The sequence below is a fragment of the Carcharodon carcharias genome, chromosome 3 (genome assembly GCF_017639515.1).
Source record: "Carcharodon carcharias isolate sCarCar2 chromosome 3, sCarCar2.pri, whole genome shotgun sequence".
NCBI classification, from domain to species: domain Eukaryota; kingdom Metazoa; phylum Chordata; class Chondrichthyes; order Lamniformes; family Lamnidae; genus Carcharodon; species Carcharodon carcharias.
Window position 1 is genome coordinate 64,793,190 of NC_054469.1, and position 20,698 is coordinate 64,813,887.

Below are 20,698 nucleotides of genomic sequence, written 5' to 3' on the forward strand. Positions count from 1 at the left end.
ACCACTTGTCTTCCCACCTATTTTTGAGTCAATCCACAAACTTGGCGATAGTACATTCACTTCCCCCATCTAAGTCATTCATATATATTGTAAATAATTTAGGCTCCAGCACTGATCCCTGTGGCACTCCACTAGTTGCCAGTTGCCATTCTGAAAATGCCCCCCTTATCCCAACTCTCTGTCTTCTATTAGTTAGCCAATCCACTATCCATGCTAATATACTACCCACAACACCATGGACACTTATCTTATTAAGTAGCCTTACATGCTGTACCTTATCGAATGCCTTTTGGAAATCCAAATATCTTACATCAACTGGTTCCCCTTTATCTATTCTGTCTGTTACCTCCTCAAAGAATTCTAATAAATTTCTAATTGTTGTAGGAGGCAGACGGTGATGACAGAAGGATGCTTTAGTGACTGGAAGCCAGTGTCCAGTGGCGTACCACAGGGATCTATGCTTGGTCCCCTATTATTTGTCATTTATATAAACAACATAGATGCTATGTGGGGGGTAGGATTAATAAGCTTGCGGATGACACAAAGATTGGCTGGATGGTTAACAGTGAGGTTGAGTGTCTTGGGCTACAGGAAGATATAGACGGGATGGTCAAATGGGCAGATAAGTGGCAGACGGAATTTAACCCTGAAAAGTGTGAGGTGATACACTTTGGAAGGAGTAATTTGAGAAGGAAGTATTCAATGAATGGCATGGCACTAGGAAGTTCTGAGGAACAAAGGGACCTTGGCGTTTGTGTCCATAGATCTCTGAAGGCGGAGGGGCATGTTAGTGGGGTGGTGAAAAAGGCATATGGGACACTTGCCTGTATCAATCGAGGCATAGATTACAAAAGTAGAGAGGTCATGGTGGAGTTGTATAGAATGTTAGTAAGGCCACAGCTGGAGTACTGTGTGCAGTTCTGGTCGCCACATTATAGGAATGATGTTCTGTTGAAGAGTCATACGGACTCGAAACGTTAACTATATTCATCTCCGCAGATGCTTTCAGACGTGCTGAGTTTTTCCAGGTATGTTTACTTTTGTTTTTATTTAGGATTTCCAGCATCTGCAGTTTTTTATTTTATCTTGGATAGACTTGGGTTGTTTTTGTTGGAGCAGAGAAGACTGAGGGGCGACCTGATCGAGGTGTACAAGATTATGAGGGGCATGGACAGGGTGGATAGGGAGCAGCTGTTCCCCTTAGTTGAAGGGTCAGTCACTAGGGGGCATAAGTTCAAGGTGAGGGGCAGGAGGTTTAGAGGGGACGTGAGGATAAACCTTTTTACCCAGAGGGTAATGATGGTCTGGAATGCGCTGCCTGGGAGGGTGGTGGAGGTGGGTTGCCTCACATCCTTTAAAAAGTACCTGGATGTGCACTTGGCACGTCATAACATTCAAGGCTATGGGCCAAGTGCTGGTAAATGGGATTAGGTAGGTAGGTCAGGTGTTTCTCACTTGTCAGTGCAGACTCGATGGGCCAAAGGGCCTCTTCTGCACTGTGATTCTGTGATTTATCAGGCATGATTTCCTCTTCATGCAGCCATGCTGATTCTGCTTGATTAGATTATGTAATTCTAAATGCTCTGCTATTACATATTTTATAATAGACTCCAACATTTTCCTAATGACAGATGTTAAGCTAACTGAACGAAAGTTACCTGTTTTTTGTCTCCCACTTTTTGAATAAGGGTGTTACATTGGCAATTTTCCAATCTTCTGGGACTTTTCCAGAATCTAAGGATTTTTGGAATATTACTACTAATGTATCCACTATCTCTGTAGTTACTTCCTATAATATTTCCCTCTTTATTATTTTTTGGTCATCTTTTGTTGGTTTTTAAAACTTTCTCAATCCTTTGGCTTACCATTCATCTTTGCCACATTAAATGTCTTTTCTTTTAATTTGACTTAACTTCCTTGGTTGGTTTATCCCCTTCCTTGAATCCTTCTTTCTCACTGGGATATATCTTTGTTGTGAGATATGAACTATTTTCTTTAATGTCTGCCATTGTTCATCAACCGTTTTTCTCGGCTAAAATCCTATCCCTGTCCACTCCAGCCAACTCTGCCCTCATTCCTTTATAATTACCATTATTTAAGTTTAGCATAGTTGTTTCCGGCCCAAGTTTCTCACTCACAAACTGAATGCTAAATCCTACCATATTGTGGTCACTGTTCCCTAGGCTATCTTTTACTCTGAGATCATTTATTAAATCTGTCCCATTATGCATAACCAGATCTAAAATAGACTGATCCCTGGTTGGATCCACAATACATTATTCTAGGAAACTGTGCCGAATACACTCAGTGAGTTCTTGCTTGTGGCTGCCTCTGCCAGTTTGATTTTCCCAATCTTCATGAAGATTAAAGTCACGCATGGTTAAGGTTCTGCCTTTTTTACATGCCCTCGTTATCTCCTGATTTGTTCTCTGTCCTACAGTGTAGCCACTGATAGGGGTCCTATAGTCTACTCCCAACAGTGTCTTCTTCCCCTTGTTACTTCTTACCCAAATGAATTCTACATCTTCTGATCCAAGATCCTTTCTTGCTATCATACTTATTTCATCTCGTACTAACAAATCTACCCCACCGCCCTTTCTTTCCTGCCTGTCATGTCCTTTCAAAAAGTCACATACCCCTGAATATTTAGTCCCCAGCTTTGACCTCGTTGTAACCAGTGGCTGAGCTTCAGCTCTTGCATCTGTCTAACAGGTTCAAGGTTCTTGCATAAAGCCAAAGGGCTGAATTTTGAATTTGTTGGGCCCAACTGACTCAACGGCCGGCGGGCAGCCAGTCGCCACCACCAAAATGGCCCGCACTGCCATTTTGCGCGGGCAGGCCAATTAAAGCCCACCCAGCGGCGTTCTGACTCCCGTGTTCAGGGGGAAAATTAAATCAGTGGCAGACGTGTTCAGACCGCCGGTTCCAATGGGGAACCGGCAGTCTGTATAATGAGCGACCCGGCAGCCTCCTTTAGGCTGTTCACCATGGTCAGTCATCGGGCAGCACAAAATGTGAGGCAGGGGAGGAGGAGGGGGGCAGGCTGCAGGGTAGGCCAACAGGGGGCCACTGTGCCCCTCGGTTCTCAGATGCCTGCCTTCCTGCCCTCCTCGAAGAGGTGTCCAACCATCAGGAGGTCTTATTTCCAGAGGATGGGAAGAGCAGGGCCCCCCACGTGACCAGGCAGACGTGGCAGGAGGTGGCGGAGGCTGTAAGCTCCCATGATGCTGTGCGGCGCACCGGAACGCAGTGCTGCAAGCGCTTCAATGATTTGTTGCACTCTGGAAGGGTAAGTACCATGTCGGCCTTGGCCATTTTACCCAGCAGGTAGCCTTAGCCTTTGAGGCCCCCACCCAACGACGTCCTAGTGTCATTACTGCATTGGGCATTTGGCACACACTGGGTGGGCAAACAGATAGTGACCATGCTTACATCAGCCTTAGTGGTTGAGGAGAAGATGGGCTCTCCCCGCAGCATATGTTGGTGTTTGTCGCATTTGAGTAGTCTGGGGGCAACCTGCAGGGGAGGCAGCTAGGCACAACCTTAGAACTCCAACACATGTTTTATTGATGGTGGAAGGGGAGCCTCAAGGTGTCGTGGCCAAGAGCCACCTGCTGGCCTCGGCGCCGCACCTAGTTGTGCCTCCTTTCCATGGACGCTAAGACCCATGTGTTATTGAAAGTGATGGACGCCAAATGTGTCCAAGGTGTCCGTTGGGGGAGGGGGTTGGGAGCATCCGTACTATCTTCTGGGGACTGATCACCAGTAGTGTGGACAGGAGCCGCTGGAGGCCTCAGATGGGCCACTGTGGTTGGGGTGTGGCGTGCGCGTGCAGAGTACATGAGGTATCAGCCCCAATAAATGCTCTTCTTTGTTCTGCAGGCAAAAACTGAGAGCAATATGCGGAAGCGGCAGTGGACTGGTGGTGGGCACGCCGTGCTGCAGCACCTCACCTCGTATGAGGATCAGGCCATGGAGCTGTGGAGGAGGCAGGCAGCCAGGTCGGCAGGCGTCGGCAAGGCTGGGGTGCAGCGGCCAGGTATTTGAGGGCCACAGTCCTATTTACTCTGTATCACCACCATCCAAAGCACTGATGGTTGCTGCAATTATTAATGCAGCAACACTGCTCATTCACAGACTGATAAAGTCAGACGTGTGGGTCATACACAAAGGTCCCTCGGCCCCTTGAGGATGCGCATCTCTAGCACCTTCCAAAGTCACCTTATCCCATTTCTGACTACTATCCCCATGGCCTAACATGCCATGGCATCGCTGCTGTACATCCAAAGCCATTGCATCTTAGGAGGGTTTGTACCTCCACCACCCTTTCAGCCAGTGTGTCCCACATTACTCTGTCCAAAAGGTCCTCAGCACCTCACCTGTCAACCTCATGGCACTCAGCTTAAATAAATGCCACCACGTTAGTCATCCCTGTGCCAAGAGGAAATGTTGCCTTCTGTCCACCCATTCTATGCCCCTCATAACGGTATGAAGGTCAATAATGTGACCTGTCAATCTCCTGTGCCCCACGGCAAATATCGCAAGTGTTTGCAATGTTTCCTCATAACTCCAATTCTCCAGGCCAGCATGCATCCAGGTCAGGAACCTCTGCATTCTCCCCACTCCAATGCCATCCAACCCATGAAGCGCAGGTCACAACTGAACGCAGAAGTGTAGATGTGGCCTCGACAGCGTCTTCTGAACTTGCAACATGACCTCCCTTTTCCTACATTCTATTCCTCGGCTAATAAAGGCAAGTCTGGCTTCGACCTTGTTAAATGCCTTACGTTCCTGTTCTGCTACCTTAACGGGTCTGACCAGCAAGGTCCCTGTAATCGTCATGACTTCCCACAGTCCTACCGTTACTCATGTATTCCCGTACCTTGCTTGTCTTGCCCACCTATCCACATAACATTCCATGTGACATTCCTTAGGCCATCTGACCAGCCTGTCTGTATGCACGTGCAATGTTTGGGCCTCCTCTTGACTATTTACCAACCCACCAATATTCGTCTCCTTAGGTTCTTGAAGGGTGAGCGACTTATGAGGCTGGGGGGAAAGGGATGAAAGGTGTTACTGACTGAACGCTAACTGATGCACTGTCCTTGTTGTTAATTTCAGCATCACCACCGCATGGCTGCTACCAACAAGTCCAGAGCCCCCCCATCACACCTGAGGGCCAAGATTTGCAACTTGCATCACATCCTTTCAGCGAGCCAGGCACCAGCGCAGCAACAAACACTTCGGTGGAGAATGTAACGTCGTCTAGTGTCCTGGGGCAGATTAGAGAGGGCACTTCACAATCGCTGGAGGAGATGGCACAGACAGAGAGTGCCGATGGCACCAGCAGCCGGAGGACCGCAGGGGACCAGGCACATGCTGAGTCCGGGAGTGATGATGTGCCTCTGGAGATGTCACCAATGCAGCAGCTGCAGGACAAAGGGCAGGGTGTGTGGGAGCATCTGGTAGGGCTGCATGAGGGTGTGCTTCAGCTGGTCTTTGTGGTGGAGGAGTCCGGGCAGAGTGTCAGTAAAGGCATGAACCTCAGGACAGAGCTTCAGGCTTCCTCCATTGAGAGATTGGCAACTCTCATGGAGAGGGGCTTCAGTCGGAATTGAGAATCTTCTGATTGGGTTACGCTCTGACCTGCAACTCCTCACAGCGTGAATGGCCACAGGTGGTCATTCACAATATGGGAGATGTTCTGGGCACCAAGTGTCGCTGCTGGGTGCCCATCCATCTGTGGTGAGCAGGGACATCCAACGTGACCTCACGTCAGTACAGCAGCCGCCTATCGTCACTGCGGGCTCCTCACAGGGCGCTCCGGATGAGGGCAGCAGCTCCTCCTCCCCTCTCACAGTGACTGTTGCATCCTTTGAGGCTGTGACTGGGAAGATGCCAGTTCTGGAACTGGCCACTCCCTCCCAGGCAGGGCCAGCACAGGCTCCACAGGCTAGAGGACGGCCGCCAAGGTCATTGAGGCCAACAGGACAGCAGAGTCAGTAGGCTGTCTCACAAGCCACTCCGAGCAATGGCGTGACACCTAGACATAGCACCCGCAAACGAAAGCATGAGGCACATTAGGCACTCCCCAGGTTTGTCACTGGTGATTTTGTGTTGGCCCTAGATTAGGGAATATATCATTATGTATGTCAGAGCGACGTTTGTGTTTTATTTTGGATGGAATAAAGTCCAATTTTCTGACCATGGCTGAGGGCGTTTCCTTTGTGCTGCATTTGTATGTTTCACAGACATCTCATGAGTGTTTGAGTGGAACATTGATGTTTCTGTACTAAGCCCTTAGTTGCAGCTGATGAAGTGGAAGATGTAGCACCTAAATGCCACATGTGGAAGTGCCAAGCAATGCTGGTCCTGCTGATCCATGTGTGTGGAGCTAGCTGAAGGTTCGTTGAATTAAAGTGTCCCGGGTGTCCCTGCCTCCTTGGTGTAGTAATGGGTCAGCGTGCTAACCCTCGTCATTGCCCTGTGCTTCCTCATCCTCTGAGCCACTGCTGGATTCATCATGTGCAGCCTCATCCAGGGCATCAAGGTCTTCACCGTCAACTGCATGCCCCCTTTCCAGCACAAGATTGTGCAGGGCACAGCGTGCTACCACTATCACAGAGACACGATCTGGGGGGTACTAGAGTGCGCCCCCTGAGTGGTCCAGGCAACGGAAGCGCATCTTGAGAAGACTGATGGTTCTCTCCACCACAGCCCTTGCGGTGCCATGGCCCCTATTGTACCGCTGCTCAGCTTCTGTTCTTGGATGGCAGAGAGGAATCATGATCCACCTGCTGAGGGGATAGCCCTTGTCACCCAGCAGCCAACCATCCAACCAAGCTGGAGCACTGAGAGCCCCAGCACCTGGGTGAGTCTGAGGATGTAGACGTCTTGGGAGCTGCCTTGCACAAACTTGCAGGATCAGCATCCTGTGATCACACACTATCTGCACGTTCATGAAGTGGAAACCCTTCCTGTTGACAAAGGCACCGGGTTCACCTACTGGCACCTTGATGGCCACATGTGTGCAGTCTATTGCACCCTGGATGCGGGGGAAGCCAGCAATGGCTGCAAAGCCTCTGGCTCGATGTGTCTGACTTGCCTGGTCGCAGCGGAAGTGGATGAAGGTCATTACCCATCTGAATAGAGCGTCTGCAACCTGCTTGACACAAGTGTGTACAGCTGATTGGGAGACACCACAAAGATCACCCACCAAGCCCTGGAAGGAGCCAGATGCATAGAAGTGGAGGGAAAGTGTGAGCTTCAGAGCTGCTGGCATGGGGTGTCCACCCACACAGTTAGGGGAGATCTCAAGGTCAATCACCTGACAGATATAGTTGACTGTCTCCCTTGACAGACAGCCTCCTTCGGCACTGCACCTCAGTCTTATTGAGGTAGCTGCTTCTCCACCTGTATACCCTGGCAGCAGGATAGTGGTGTCTTCTGTGGCCCTTTCCACCTTGGACAGCCTCTTGGCCCCTGCGCCTGGCCTCCCAAAGATGGCTCCCCTGGAGGCTGATTGTCCACTCCTGGCCTCCTCCTTATTCTATCCCTCCCTTCCTCCTCAGAGGAGCTGCCTATAATGGAGATGTCAGAACCCATACCCAGGCTAAATGGAGGCCTCTGGAAAGCTGCAGGCCTGATAAAGATTACTGTCTGCAGACTACAGTACAGAGAAAGCTATTGGAAAATCAATCTGCTGGAAATTGAACTGCTAACAATCACACAGGCAAGTTTCAAACACTTGCTGCATTAAATACTTCACACATATCCTGCCCATGGATGAGGTTTGTTAAAAAATCAGTTAGCCACCTGCCCGTTGGGCCCGTGTCCAAGGCGAAGATTGCACAGGCTCCTCAAAATCGGCATTGATTGCCGAGTTAAGGGCCTTAACAAGCCCTTTAATTAATGGTGGGATGCAGATTTCAGGTTGCTATCAGATCAGCCGTGATCTTATTAAATGGCAGAGCAAGCTCGAGCTGCTGAATGGCCTACTCCTGCTCCTTGTTCGTATGTTCTTATGAGTAGGCCATTTAGCACTTCAAATCTGTCCTGCTTTTCGATGAGATCATGATTGATCTGCAGTTTAATTCCATATATTTACCTTTGAGCCATGTACCTTAATATCTTTGGATAACAAAAACCCTTTGTAAAAATTTTAAGATTAGCAATTTATCTCGCATGAGTTGATGTTTGTGGAGGAGTTCGATTTTTCCACCACCCTTTGCATGAAGAAGTGTTTCTTAATTTCACTCCTGAAGGGTCTGGCTCTAATTTGTTGATTCTGCTCCTAGTCCTGTACATGCCAACTAGCTAAAATAGGGTAGATAGAGAAAACTATTTGTTCCCCTTAATTATCTTAAATTGGTCAAATCACCCCTTATCCTTCTAACTTTCAGGGAATACAAGTTGGCTTATCTCATCTCTCCTCATAGAGTAGCACTTGGAGTCCAAGTATCAGTCCAGTAAATCTTTGATGCATTTTGTCCAAGGATAATACATCTTTCCCAATGTGTGGTGCCCAGAGCTGCTCATAGTTCACCAAGTATTGTCTAACCATGGCTTTGTATAGTTGAAGCATGACTTATCACTCCTTGTGTTAAATTTCTCCAGATATATAGGCCAGCATTCCATTAGCCTTTTTGATTATTTTCTCTACCTGTTCATGACATTTTAATGATCTACCTACCGGGACTCCCAAGTCTCTTTGGACCTCCACTATTTCTAGCGTTTTCACCATTTAAAAAAGCACTGTTCTATTCTTTATAGTTTTAAAGCAGTTGACTTCACATTTGCTTACATTGTAATCCATTTGCCATAGTTTTGCCCATTCACTAAACGATCGATATCTCTTTGCAATTTTATGCTTCTACTACACTGTTTACATTGCTGATTCTCTTTGCGCATTGAGCAAATTTGGATATGTGGCTTTGTATCCCATCATCTAAGTCATTAATGACTTATTCACTGCTGATGAACATATGTTCGCTAATTTTCCTGCCACATTTATTTGGGTCAATTAGTTCTAAGCCCACTGAAGTTTGCTGTTTTCCATACCAGCACCCAACTCATTGTCATTTCCTATTTTAAGTTGAATCTAACTGTGTTATAGCCACTATTTCCCAATTGTTTTGCTGCCTACATGTCAGTTGTTTGTCGCGCCTCATTTCCTAACATGCTGTTGGGCTATAAACATACCAAATCCAGGAAGCAGTCCAGGATCCATTTCAAAAAGTATTCCACATTTTTACTACTGCTGATCTACCATGCGATTATTAAAATTACAAAAGCACTCAATATAATTGCCTCTCTCTGTTGGTATGTAAGAACAACAGACCAAGCATTTCATCCAAGATGAGGAAGGAGAACCCATAACTCAAGATAAAACTACAATTGTCCCCTCTCATCTCCATGGTTTAGTAGCTTAAAATGCACACTGAGAATTGCACCATCTCCTTTCCTATTTCTTAACTTTAGCCTATATAATTTTGTCTTAATACAACTCCCTAGGTACAAATCCTTACAAATTCTAGCACTGTGACAAAATCTTTTGATGTAGACGGACTTGGATACTTCAACACCCCTAGCCCCACAAACACCCTGCCAAACCAAATCAAATTTTAATTTAATTTGTAAGTCACCTTCAAATTTTTGTTTTACTTACAGGTTATAAATGATTCCCCTTTAAGAAGGGGAACTTAATACCTTTCTAATTGATACCTGACAATCATTTAGAGGCACAATCCTTTGTTAATATTTTCACCCCCATCTCTAATCCTCCTTTCTGTACCTCCCTATCTCTCCTGAAACATTAGAACCTTAGATCTGTACTCCAAATTCAGCTATGGTAATGTGACAAATATGTCATGTTAGCTTATGTTTAATTTTGCCTTAAAGAGAGGTGTATAAGGTAATGCTTCAATATGGACCCTTTGGACAGAATTTTCGATTCCGCGACTAAGTCCCGTGTTTCTCATTGTGGAGGCCACTGGGAATTCCCACCGTATAACACAAGACTGGCTTAAATAAATTATGCATTTGGGGGCTTCCCGACATTTCGGGTGGCAGGGTAGGCTGGATGGTGTATTCCCTGCCATCATATCCAGGCACCATATTTAAAAGGCACCCGGACATCAACTTAACCACCATTGAAGGAGGAGATGGCCCACTAGGAGCTCCAGCCCCAAATTTCCAAAGCCCCAGTTACACGTTCCTGCTCATTGCAGTGGAGGCCAGGAGGGGTGTCCTCTACCCAAAGGATGGAAGGAGGAGGCTGAGTCATCAGACCAACCCTGCATGGGAGGAAGTCTCCAGGGAGGTCAGTGCCGAGGGTCTCCACCAGAGTACTATACAGCAACACTGGCAATGGATGAATGACCTCATTCACTCCGCCAGGGCAAGTGAACAGCTCACACTCGCCTCACTGAATGATACAGGGGACATGGGCCTCAGTGGCAAGGGCACCATCCATGCAGCCCATGCATAAAAGAGCTAATCAATGTGATAAGGTGATACCTCATAGCCCCACTGCTGTCCATCTAGTCTCCAGGTGCAGAAGCCAAATAGCTCAGATGCTGTCTGTTGGGGGTGTGGTGGCGGGGGTGGGGTGGATGTTGGGGGAAGGGGGTTAGGCATTAAGGACACCAGCAAGCACAGCTAATGACATGCCTTTGTGAGCCTTATCCTTCAATCTGTATGGTCTTAATGCTCTGGATGGTACTGCCCCAGAATCCTTGTGAGCAGCCCGCAGTGCATCAATTAGATGGCATACAATCCAATGGATTATTTGTAAGACTGGAAGCATGAGAAAGATACATGAAACCCAGTTGCTCTCAACCCCACCTTCTCTCTTTGTGCAGGAAATGTTGAGGCACAACAGGAGAGAGAGAGAGAGAGAGAGAGAGAAGACAGGAGGGGGCTGGCCTGACCTCAAGCATTTCACGGACTTCAAGGAGCGGGCAGCACCGCTGGCTGAGGAGGAACCAGACCGAGCCTGCGGAGATGGATCAGTCAGCGGGCGGCCTCATCCAGTAAAGATCCATGAATAATGTTGTCATTAAGAGCCATGTGTTCTTCCATGTTGGAGGCAGCTCATGCAGGCACTCACTCTCTCCTCTCTCACTCACAGGGAGAGAGCAAGGGAACAAGAGGAGGCCCTGTCCAGCAGTTCATCCAGATCACAGAATACCGAGGACCTTGGGGAGGAGGAAGAAAGTTCACCTGTAGAGGCATCACCGCAGTCACCTGCATCCTCCACCAGTGCAGAGACACACACCTTGACACATAGTTCAGGCCAGGTCTCACATTCTAGAGGTCACTGCATCGAACATATCCACAGCAGGAGGGGGCAGGGTCAGCCAAGCTCACTGTCGCTCGGAGGACTGCTGGGGGAAGAGGCATCTGCAACGTCCAAGTTGGATGAAGAGTCTCTGGGATGGGCCGTCCACAAGATGCTGGGGAAGCTGCAAGAGGCAGGGGAACATCAGGCAGAGGTGTTGGAGGCCCTCAACAGAGGAGTCTGTCCACCTGCTCTCTAATGAAGTGGTGCTGATATGTGCACGCATTGAGGTTTCCATGGATGGTGGATGCCATAGAGAACCTGGTCCTGCAGAATGCCCAATTTCTACAGAGATGTGTGCAGACCTGCACTCCATCACTCTAACCATGGGTGAGTTTTTGCAGTGGCTGCAGAAGAGTGGGATGGGGCACCTCAACCTCCCTCCAGGTGCCCCTTCCCCCAAGGAGTCAGGCAGGGGCCCTCGGGCACCCATAGGGAGGAGGAGCGGCTGTTGGAAACCCCTGAGACCTCCATTCAGGACTCTCTAAGGGTCCCTCTTCTGAACGCACCCCCTGCCTGTGACCCCACCAGCTTCATGCTCTGTGACCACAGAGGGAGCAGCTGCTCCACAGCAGGACAGCCAAAGTAAGCCGGAGCCCTCCAGGCCTCGGCTCTCCAGAGAACGGCCAACAAGGTCATCCAAGACATCAGGGCAAACTGGCTCAGCAGGCTGCCTCCAATCCTGCTATGGATGGTGGGGGAGCACCTAGAAGAATTGGTAGGGACACAAGATTAAGAAGTTTTGATTTCATATGTGGTTGCACTGGTGCACTATGTGCAGGGAGGCAAAGGTATTTGCCAGAGTCCTTGTGACCCATGTGCAAGAAATCTCCCGCGTACACTGAGCCTTTGCCCTTCACATCTGGAGATCTCAACCAAGCAGCTCTTCATCATTGTGAGTGGCCATGGTTTTCATTACCTTCCAGGTGCCTTCACCCCTTCTCCCGTGACCCACACCCTCCCCTCCATAATCATTGACCCCCAAGTGTAACATTTGACCTTCCCTCAGTTACCCTTCATCCCACCCCCATCACCTACTGTCCCGTGCTGACGAATTCCCAGAACCCCTATCTTGTAGAAGAGCCCACCTGAGGACAGTAGATCTGCACCACACCCACCCACCCCACCCCATTCTGTCAACCTCCAGAATCCACTTCTCCTTCCATATTCCCTCCAAAAACTCTAATTGCCCCTTCACCCGTCATCGCTGAGCCCTCACCCTCCCACCCTACTGGCTCCCAATGCCCCCGCTAAACCTCACCATCCCTTCCTATCAACAATTCCCTCAGTATCCCCCCAGGACTCAGCTGTTGACACCACAGACCCCTCCCTCAAAACCTTTTTCCCATCTTCCCACCATGCCCATTCACACCTGCACAACCCCCCTATGCCCATTCACACCTGCATAACCCCCATGCCCATTCACACCTGCACATCCCCATGCCCATTCACACCTGCACATCCCCATGCCGGTTCACACTTGCACACCCCCATGCCCATTCACACTTGCACACCCCCATGCCCATTCACACTTGCACACCCCCATGCCTGTTCACACTTGCACACCCCCATGCCTGTTCACACTTGCACACACCCCCATGCCCATTCACACCTGCACATTCCCCCAAGCCTGTTCACACCTGCACAACCGTCCCATGCCTGTTCACACCTGCACATCCCCTGCTCCCCACCTGCACTCCACCATTGCCCATCCCCCCGCCCCCTCCATACCACCTCACCTCTTCTTCGGGCCCCACAGTATCTTTCTTTCCCTGCCCACCCCCAACCTCCCCAACCCCCTCCCCAACCTCTCCAACATCACCAATGTCCCAACTCCTTCCCCTTCCTGACTCCCTCAGACATACTTCTTCCTCCACCCTTACTCCCACCCCTCTCTGCACTCCTTCCTCTCCCTCCCCAGACTCCCTCCCCTCTCCACACTCCTTTCCCCCTCCAAACTCTTTCCCTTACACCTTCCACCCTTCTTACACCTACCTCCCCGGTTGCCAACTTCTCCCTGTTACCCCTCCTCCCCCCATACTCCCTCCCCCCTCACAACCTCTCCCCTGACACTTTCATTCCTCCTCTCCCAATCTCAGCTTTGACACATTCAATTACCCCCTCCCAACCTCACCCCACCCCACCGACACCTCTTCCTCTCCCAGTCGCTCCTTGACTTTCCTCTCCCACCCCCTTGACCATCATCCGTTATGAGCATCAACAGTGATTTTCCAACTTCCGTGAGCTGCTTCTCAGTACAGCCATGTCCAAGAGAGTCCATCCAGCATGCCATGGAGATTCCACCAGGATCCCATTGTTGCCAGGCTCCAACATCTTCTGCTCCTCGGATGTCCGCAATGTGAGCAAATCCCTGACGGTAAGCCCTGACTTCTGCACTTCAACTTATCAAGACGTGCTCTACACCGGCATGTTTTCCTGCCAACTGGGCAAACGATCCAGGGGGTTGGATGAGTTCAGCAGGTCAGCCTTCTTATGAAATGCTGATGTTTTAAAATGAGGTTTCCAATGCCCGATCACGGAAAATGCGGCCTGCCATTGGCAGGTTGAGCGGATGATCGGAAACTGGTTTCCTGACGTCACGGAATTGATTTTTGACCTTCTCGCCATGTTGTCTGCTCATGCCACTAAACACACCCGATGCCAGCAGGCACGGATGATTCCGCCCAGCAATGCTTGAGAGCTTCCAGGGGATGGTCCCACATTCAAAGGCACCCACCGCCCTTGCTGTCAAATCCCCTCCTCCTACCCCTGAAATCCCCAACCCACGACCCCCTCCACCCCGCCATCACTCACCTGGGGCTTGTGGTCCTTCACTGATCCTGGGCCTCGCGGGTGGGTTCATTAACTGAAGGCACCACTACTCTACTGGTGGCGCTGCTGAGCAATGCACAGCTGTCAGCCTCTGACTGGCCAGCAGCTCTTGGAGGGCAAGGTTCTTTATCCCAGGGAAGGCCCAACACTGCCCAGTTAAGAGCCTGAGAGGCATTAATTCCTAAACAGGCAGCATGGGGTTCTTGCTGGCCCTCCAGTTAGCAGATGAAAGCCCCATCGCCTCAGATCAGGCCGGGATAATTGTGTTGGCTGCTGTTCTAGATGAACCGCTAACATCTGCACTCACATTACTCAACATTCCATTATATAGACGCTGTCACCACAGAGGACCCTTTCAGTAGGTTCATTTTGTTAAAGTAAAGATCAGCCTGCTCTTTCTTCATGGAGAGTTAGGCTGCAGCTTGAAATTTTGGTACATAATTTTAAATGACCATTAATTGGCCACTTAAGGGCCTCATTTGGATTGGGGGTTGGGAATCATCCAACACCCGCACTATCACTACTAAAATACCAGTGGAGGCGGTTATGCCAAAGGAATGGTCCCTCTACCATCCCACCTAATTTTATGTCAACAAATGCCAGCCTGCTCCTGGTGGGGAGGGGCATAAAATTCCAGTTGAATTTTGTGTAAACTTCAAGATGAAATCAAACATATTAATTAACATTCCAGATAATAAATACTATAATGGGTACTGAAAATAGTTAACAAACAGTCACATATACATTCACGCATTTAGGAAGTACATGCACTAATGCAATAAATAACTTCTTTAATCCTTGATGTTTGATCATTTTCCATACCTTCATTCTTTATCGAACAAAGATCATTTTTGGTGCCATAAACCTTCCACCTGCTCCACAATCCTGATCCTTTGTACAGCATAATATTTTTCTCATTTCTGTTTCCATAGTTGAAGTAGACATCGGCCCCCTCGATGCTCAAGAGTGTGTCATTCTTGCATCTCCATGACTGTAGATCACTTGTTTCATTGCACGGATAGAGAGTTACTGGAACCCAGTTTACCTTGCTAGGAACTCCGAAGCACAGTTTGAACTTGACGCTCATGAGTCTCTGACCAGTAACCCATCTAAATTGCTGTGACTCCGCAGCAGTATTACAAGTATTTGTTACCACAGATTTTTCACTTCTTGCCTCCACACACTTTGCATGGTTTTCATTGTATATTAAAAAGATGTTAGGATCTGAAACACAAGCAGGAAAGATTGTTATGTTTCCTTTTATCTCTCACTATTTCAGCTGAACTCCTAATAATTCATTGGTTACTTATGATTCAAACACAGCAAGATGAGCAAAAACAGTAGGGCAGTAATAATAGGGGATTTTAATTACCCAATTAGTGTGAAAGGAATGGAGGGAACAGAATTCTTAAGGTGCATTCAGGAGGACATTTTTTGGCCAGTTTGTAGCAAGTCTAACAAGAGAGAGTGCAGTTCTGGATTTAGTTTTAGAAAATGAAGCTGGGCAGATGGAAGGAGTGACAGTGGGGGAGCATTTTGGTGGTAGTGATCATAATTCAGTTAGTGTTAACATAATAATGGAAAAAGGATAAAGATAAAACAGGAGTTAAAGTCCTAAATTGGGACAAGGCCAATTTTACTAAGCTGAGGAGTGATTTAACAAAAGTGAACTGGAAACAGCTACTTGAAGGTAAATGAGCATCAGAGCAGTAAGAGGTATTCAAAGGGGAGAATCAAGGAGTTCAGATTAACTATGTTCCCATAATGAGAAAAGGTAGAGCAGCCAAATCTAGAGCCCCCTGGAGCTCTAAGGAGCTTACAGGATAAGATAAAGCAGACAAGCAAAGCTTATTTCAGACACTGAGACCTCAATACTACAGAAAGCTGAAAGGAGTATAGAAAGTGGAAGTGTGAAATCATACAAGAAATTGGGAAAGCAAAGAGAGGGCATGAAAGAATATTGGCAAGCAAAAGCAAGAAGCCAAAATTGTTCTCTCATTACATTAAGGGGGGGATTTTTCCCTCGTTGGGCAGGTTCAGCGGGGACAGGTTGGGGGAGTTGGGAAGACGCTCACCACCCGCAATCGGGGTCAGCCTGCAGTTTCACGCTGGCGGGCCAATTAAGGCCCACCCAGCGTGAAACATGAGTGGCAGCGCTCAGCATTGTCTGTGGGGTGGGATGGGGAGGTGGTGGACAGGGGTGGGGACGAGGGCAATTATGAACTTTGAAAATTTCTCTGAGGCACAGAGCTGCCTCAGAGAGATGAACAGTTTAAAACATTAAAAATAAAGATTTCTAAAATGTTATAAAGCATGTCCCCTCATGTGACTCTATCACATGAGCAGGGACATGTTATTAATTACATTTTTTAATTTTAATTTTATTTTTATTTGCTGTTGGTAACCTCATCCTGCCCATGGATGAGGTTTCCTAAAAACTGCAAAGGCCACTTGGCCTTTTCGCCCACCGATCGAAATATTGCGCGCGTGCGCAATGACATCAGGACACTCGCCTGATGTCATCGCGCGCCATTTTACACTAGGTCAGGTTGGGCATGTGCCCACCTGACAAGCGGAAAATTCTCCCCTAACAGTAAAAGGATAACTAAGGAAAGAGTAGGGCCCATAAAAGATCAAAAAGGTAACCTATGTGTGGAGGCAGGGGATGTGGGAACACTTCATAATGAATATTTTGCACCCGACTTCACAAAAGAGGGGTCAATGCAGACTTTGGAGTTAAGAAGGATTGTGAAATATTGGATGTGATAAACATAGGGAGAGAGGAAGTATTAAGGAGATTAGCATCCTTGAAAGTGGGTAAATCACCAGGGCCAGATGAAATGTACCCCAGGTTGTTAAAAGAAGTCAGGGAGGAAATAACAGCGGGTCTGGTCATCATTTTTCAATCTTTGCTGGATGCATGCATGGTGCCAGAGGACTGGAGATCTGCTCACATTGTACCTTTGACTAGAAAGGGAGTAAGAGATAAACCAAATAATTGCAGGCCAGTCAGTCTGACCTCTTTGGAGGGAAAATTATTGGAATCAATTCTGAGGGACAGGATAAACTGTCACTTAGTAAAGGCACAAGTTAATCAAGGATAGTCAGCATGGATTTGTTCAGGGAAGGTCATGTCTGACAAATTTAATTGAATTTTTTGAGGAAATAAGAAAGATTGATGAGGGTAGTATAGTTGATATAGTCTGCATGGATTTTAGGAAACCTTTTGACAAGATCCCACATGGCAGACTAGTTAAAAAAAAATAAAAGCCCATGGGATCCAGGGGAATGTAGCAAGATGGATCTAAAATTGGTTCAGTGGCAGGAAACAAAGGGTAATTGGTGATGGGTTTTTTTTGTGACTGGAAGGCTGTTTCCAGCGGGGTTCCACAGGAATCTGTACCAGGTCCCCTGCTTTTTGTGGTAGATAACAATGATTTGGACTAAATGTAGGGGGAATGATCAAGAAGTTTGCAGACAACACAAGAATTGGCTGCGTGGTTGATAGGGAGGTGGAGAGCTGCAGACTGCAGGAAGATATCAATGGACTGGTCAGGTGGATAGAAAAGAGCCAAATGGAATTCAACCCAGGGAAGTGTGAGGTGATGCATTTGGGGAAGTCAAACAAGGCCAAAGAATACACAATAAGTAGGAGGATAGTAGGAGATGTAGAGGAAGTGGAGTAAATGTTCACAGATCTCTCAAGGTAGCAGGACAAGTCAATTAATTGGTTAAGAAGGCATATGGAATCCATTCATTTATTAGCCAAGGTATAGAATATAAGAGCAGGGAGGTTATGCTGGAGCTGTATAAGTCATTAGTTAGGCCACAACTTGAGTACTGTGTGCAGGTCTGGTCATCTCATTACTGAAAGGATGTAATTGCACCAGGGATGGTACAGAGAAGATTTAAGAGCATGTTGCCAGGACTGGAAAATTGCAGCTATCAGGAAAGATTGGATAGATTGAGGATGTTCTCCTTGGAACAGAGAAATCAGAGGGGAGATTTGATTAAGATGCATAAAATTGTGAGAGGCCTATCGAGTGGATGGGAAGGGCCTGTTTACTTTAGCAGAGAGGTCAATGACTGGGGGACATAGATTTAAAGTGATTGGTAGAAGGATTAGAGGAGAGATAAGGAAAAATGTTTTCACCCAGAGGGTTGTCAGGGTTTGGAACTCACTGCCTGAAAGAGTAGTAGAGGCAGAAACACTCAACTCATTTAAAACATGTCTGGATATGCACCTGAAGTATCATAACCTTGCAGGGCTATGGACCAAATGCTGGAAGGTGGGATTAGGTTGGGTCGGCCAGCACAGCCAAGTGACCTATTTCTGTGCCATAAACATTGTATGAAAAATGACCATGTTTTAACTCTTCAGCTCATTTCTTTTCCTGTGACATGCCATCAGCTAACCCAACTTAAGACTAATCATACAAGATTTATTAAAACAATTTAACCGCAGCACTTCAATCTTTTACACAACCAGAAATTTCAGCATCTTCATTACTCTCAAGGCAACTTCGCAGGGAAATTAAACAAGATGTGCAAGTAATCCAACTGTATGATGTTTGACGAAATGCTGATAGCTAGTCAGCATTTGAACTGCCCACAGCTGCCAAGGCTTTAGATAGATTTTTCATACACTTCAACTATTTTTCTACCATCCCACTCAAAACTCTTTTCTGATTCTAGGTAATATTTAACATAAAAGCAAATATAATAATGTCAGGAAACATTATCATCTTCTATAATATACTAGATGTATATTTTTTTAAATTTCTTTAAAATCCCATCTGTCAGTTTTAATAATTGGATTGGTGTCATTTTTGTTTTCATCTGGCATCCAGAGGTTGATTGATAAACATTTCATGTCTGTAACATTCATTCTTTTATGTGTCTTTGCAGATGCAGGCACAGTCAAGTCAGATATTTCCTTCTTTTAGTATAATGTATAATGACTAAAGTATCGTTCTATTAAATGTAAGCCTCCTCTTTATTAAATGGAAGCCTGCCTGTGAGATGTATCATTTTGCAGCCTGTGCTTAAATCAACATTACTCTAGCCCGTATAAAGAATATGTTCCGAATGTTATTTACTTTCAAGAGTAAGTGTCGGAACAAAGGCGGCTTCCACTGATAAACATTCTTTGGCTCCAAAAGATAACAGTAAATTGAACCATCTCCTGAAAAGTACTGAGTCTAAAACGTTTGCATGGATTCTTACATTTGGCAAAACTGACTAGAAGAGAATTTTTAAACGTAGACTAGCAAAAATTGTTGCATAATGAGTAATTATAGAATCATAGAAGTTTACACCTCAAAAGGAGATCATACAGAGCATTCGCTTGAATGGGGTCTCTGAAACAGCAATCCAATTAGTAAGAGTGTTGATATTAAGTTATGTAAAGCAAGCTTTGAGCTAAAGTAGCTGCTGCCCCCAATATGCAAAAACAGTTGGAGAAGAAAGTTGTAAGAGGAATCCTCAGGTTCTAAAATTTCCAAACGTTTCAACGAGCTACAGTAAAAAGTGCCAAAAGAAATAGAACATAAATAACTTACCTCCGCACGTGACGGTTTGGATAACACAAAGTAAAGCAGCAAACGGAAACCCACACATCATAGACATTTCATTATTTTTTATGAAGGTGGTAAGGTTTTGAATGATCTTCCTTTCCCTAAAAAGAAGGTAGTTGGTGATAAAGGAAACTCCTAATTAAAAGTACTCCTAGCAGAGACTGAGCTGATAAGTACAGATGCCCAAGTAGAATATCCTGTCATGTGACAGGCAGTCAATAACAGGAATCCCGTCAAGAAAATTTGCTTTCATCAGCTTTATTTCATATTTACATTTCTCTTCCTTTACCCTGTCACAGGGGATGAGATACACATCATTTGCGCAGCAAAATTTTTAAGACTTTTTTTTGAACTTTCTCCCTATGATTGATTTATAGAAAAGACACCGTGATACTTTTCTGATCCTTCTGAGTTTCCAGTTCTATTGTGGTTTTCACAAAAATTGAAATAAAATCGCACCAAAGTGAAATTCGTTCCAAATCTGTGGGAAATAGGAATGAGAAATGTTTTTTTAAAAACTGAAGATAAAAAACTAGATTTTTCTCTCCAGTGACAATGCTGCTGGAGGTGTAGAATTGGTATTGAGGGGCCACACAAAAGTTTCCAATGTCAACTTTATTTAAAGATTTTATGTGCGCTCCTGTATTATCTCACAGCATCATTAACAATTTGCTTAAACATACTCAACCATATTTGGACAGGCACATAGAATCTGTGGCAAAAACACTGCCAGCTGCACTAATAGGTGAGAGGCTGGTGTAACAGGTCTGCTCCAGCACTGCTTGAAGAGAAAAAATCCACCCTTTTAAGGCACTTAAGACAGTTATGTACATTAATTCTGTTTAGTGTGCAACTTACCAACATACCCCATTTTTGGCGTCCCTAGCTGGATTTTAGTGAAAATATGAGCTAGTTTGTCAATATGAGTTTCACCTTCAATATCGTAGGT

At 46.5% G+C, this 20,698-nt stretch overlaps 1 protein-coding gene across 1 annotated transcript in view; it reads right to left on the reverse strand.

The window, feature by feature from the left end:
* mrc1a (mannose receptor, C type 1a) overlaps window positions 1–19,910 on the reverse strand; it is a 202,376-nt gene extending 182,466 nt beyond the window's left edge. Inside the window, exons 1-2 of the mRNA XM_041184946.1 lie at window positions 19,735–19,910; window positions 14,996–15,397 (exon numbers count right to left, since the gene is read on the reverse strand). Coding sequence (XP_041040880.1) covers window positions 14,996–15,397; window positions 19,735–19,801 — 469 coding nt within the window. The 5' untranslated portion in view covers window positions 19,802–19,910. The remainder of the gene's footprint in view (window positions 1–14,995; window positions 15,398–19,734) is intronic.
* Window positions 19,911–20,698: the final 788 nt, after the last annotated feature.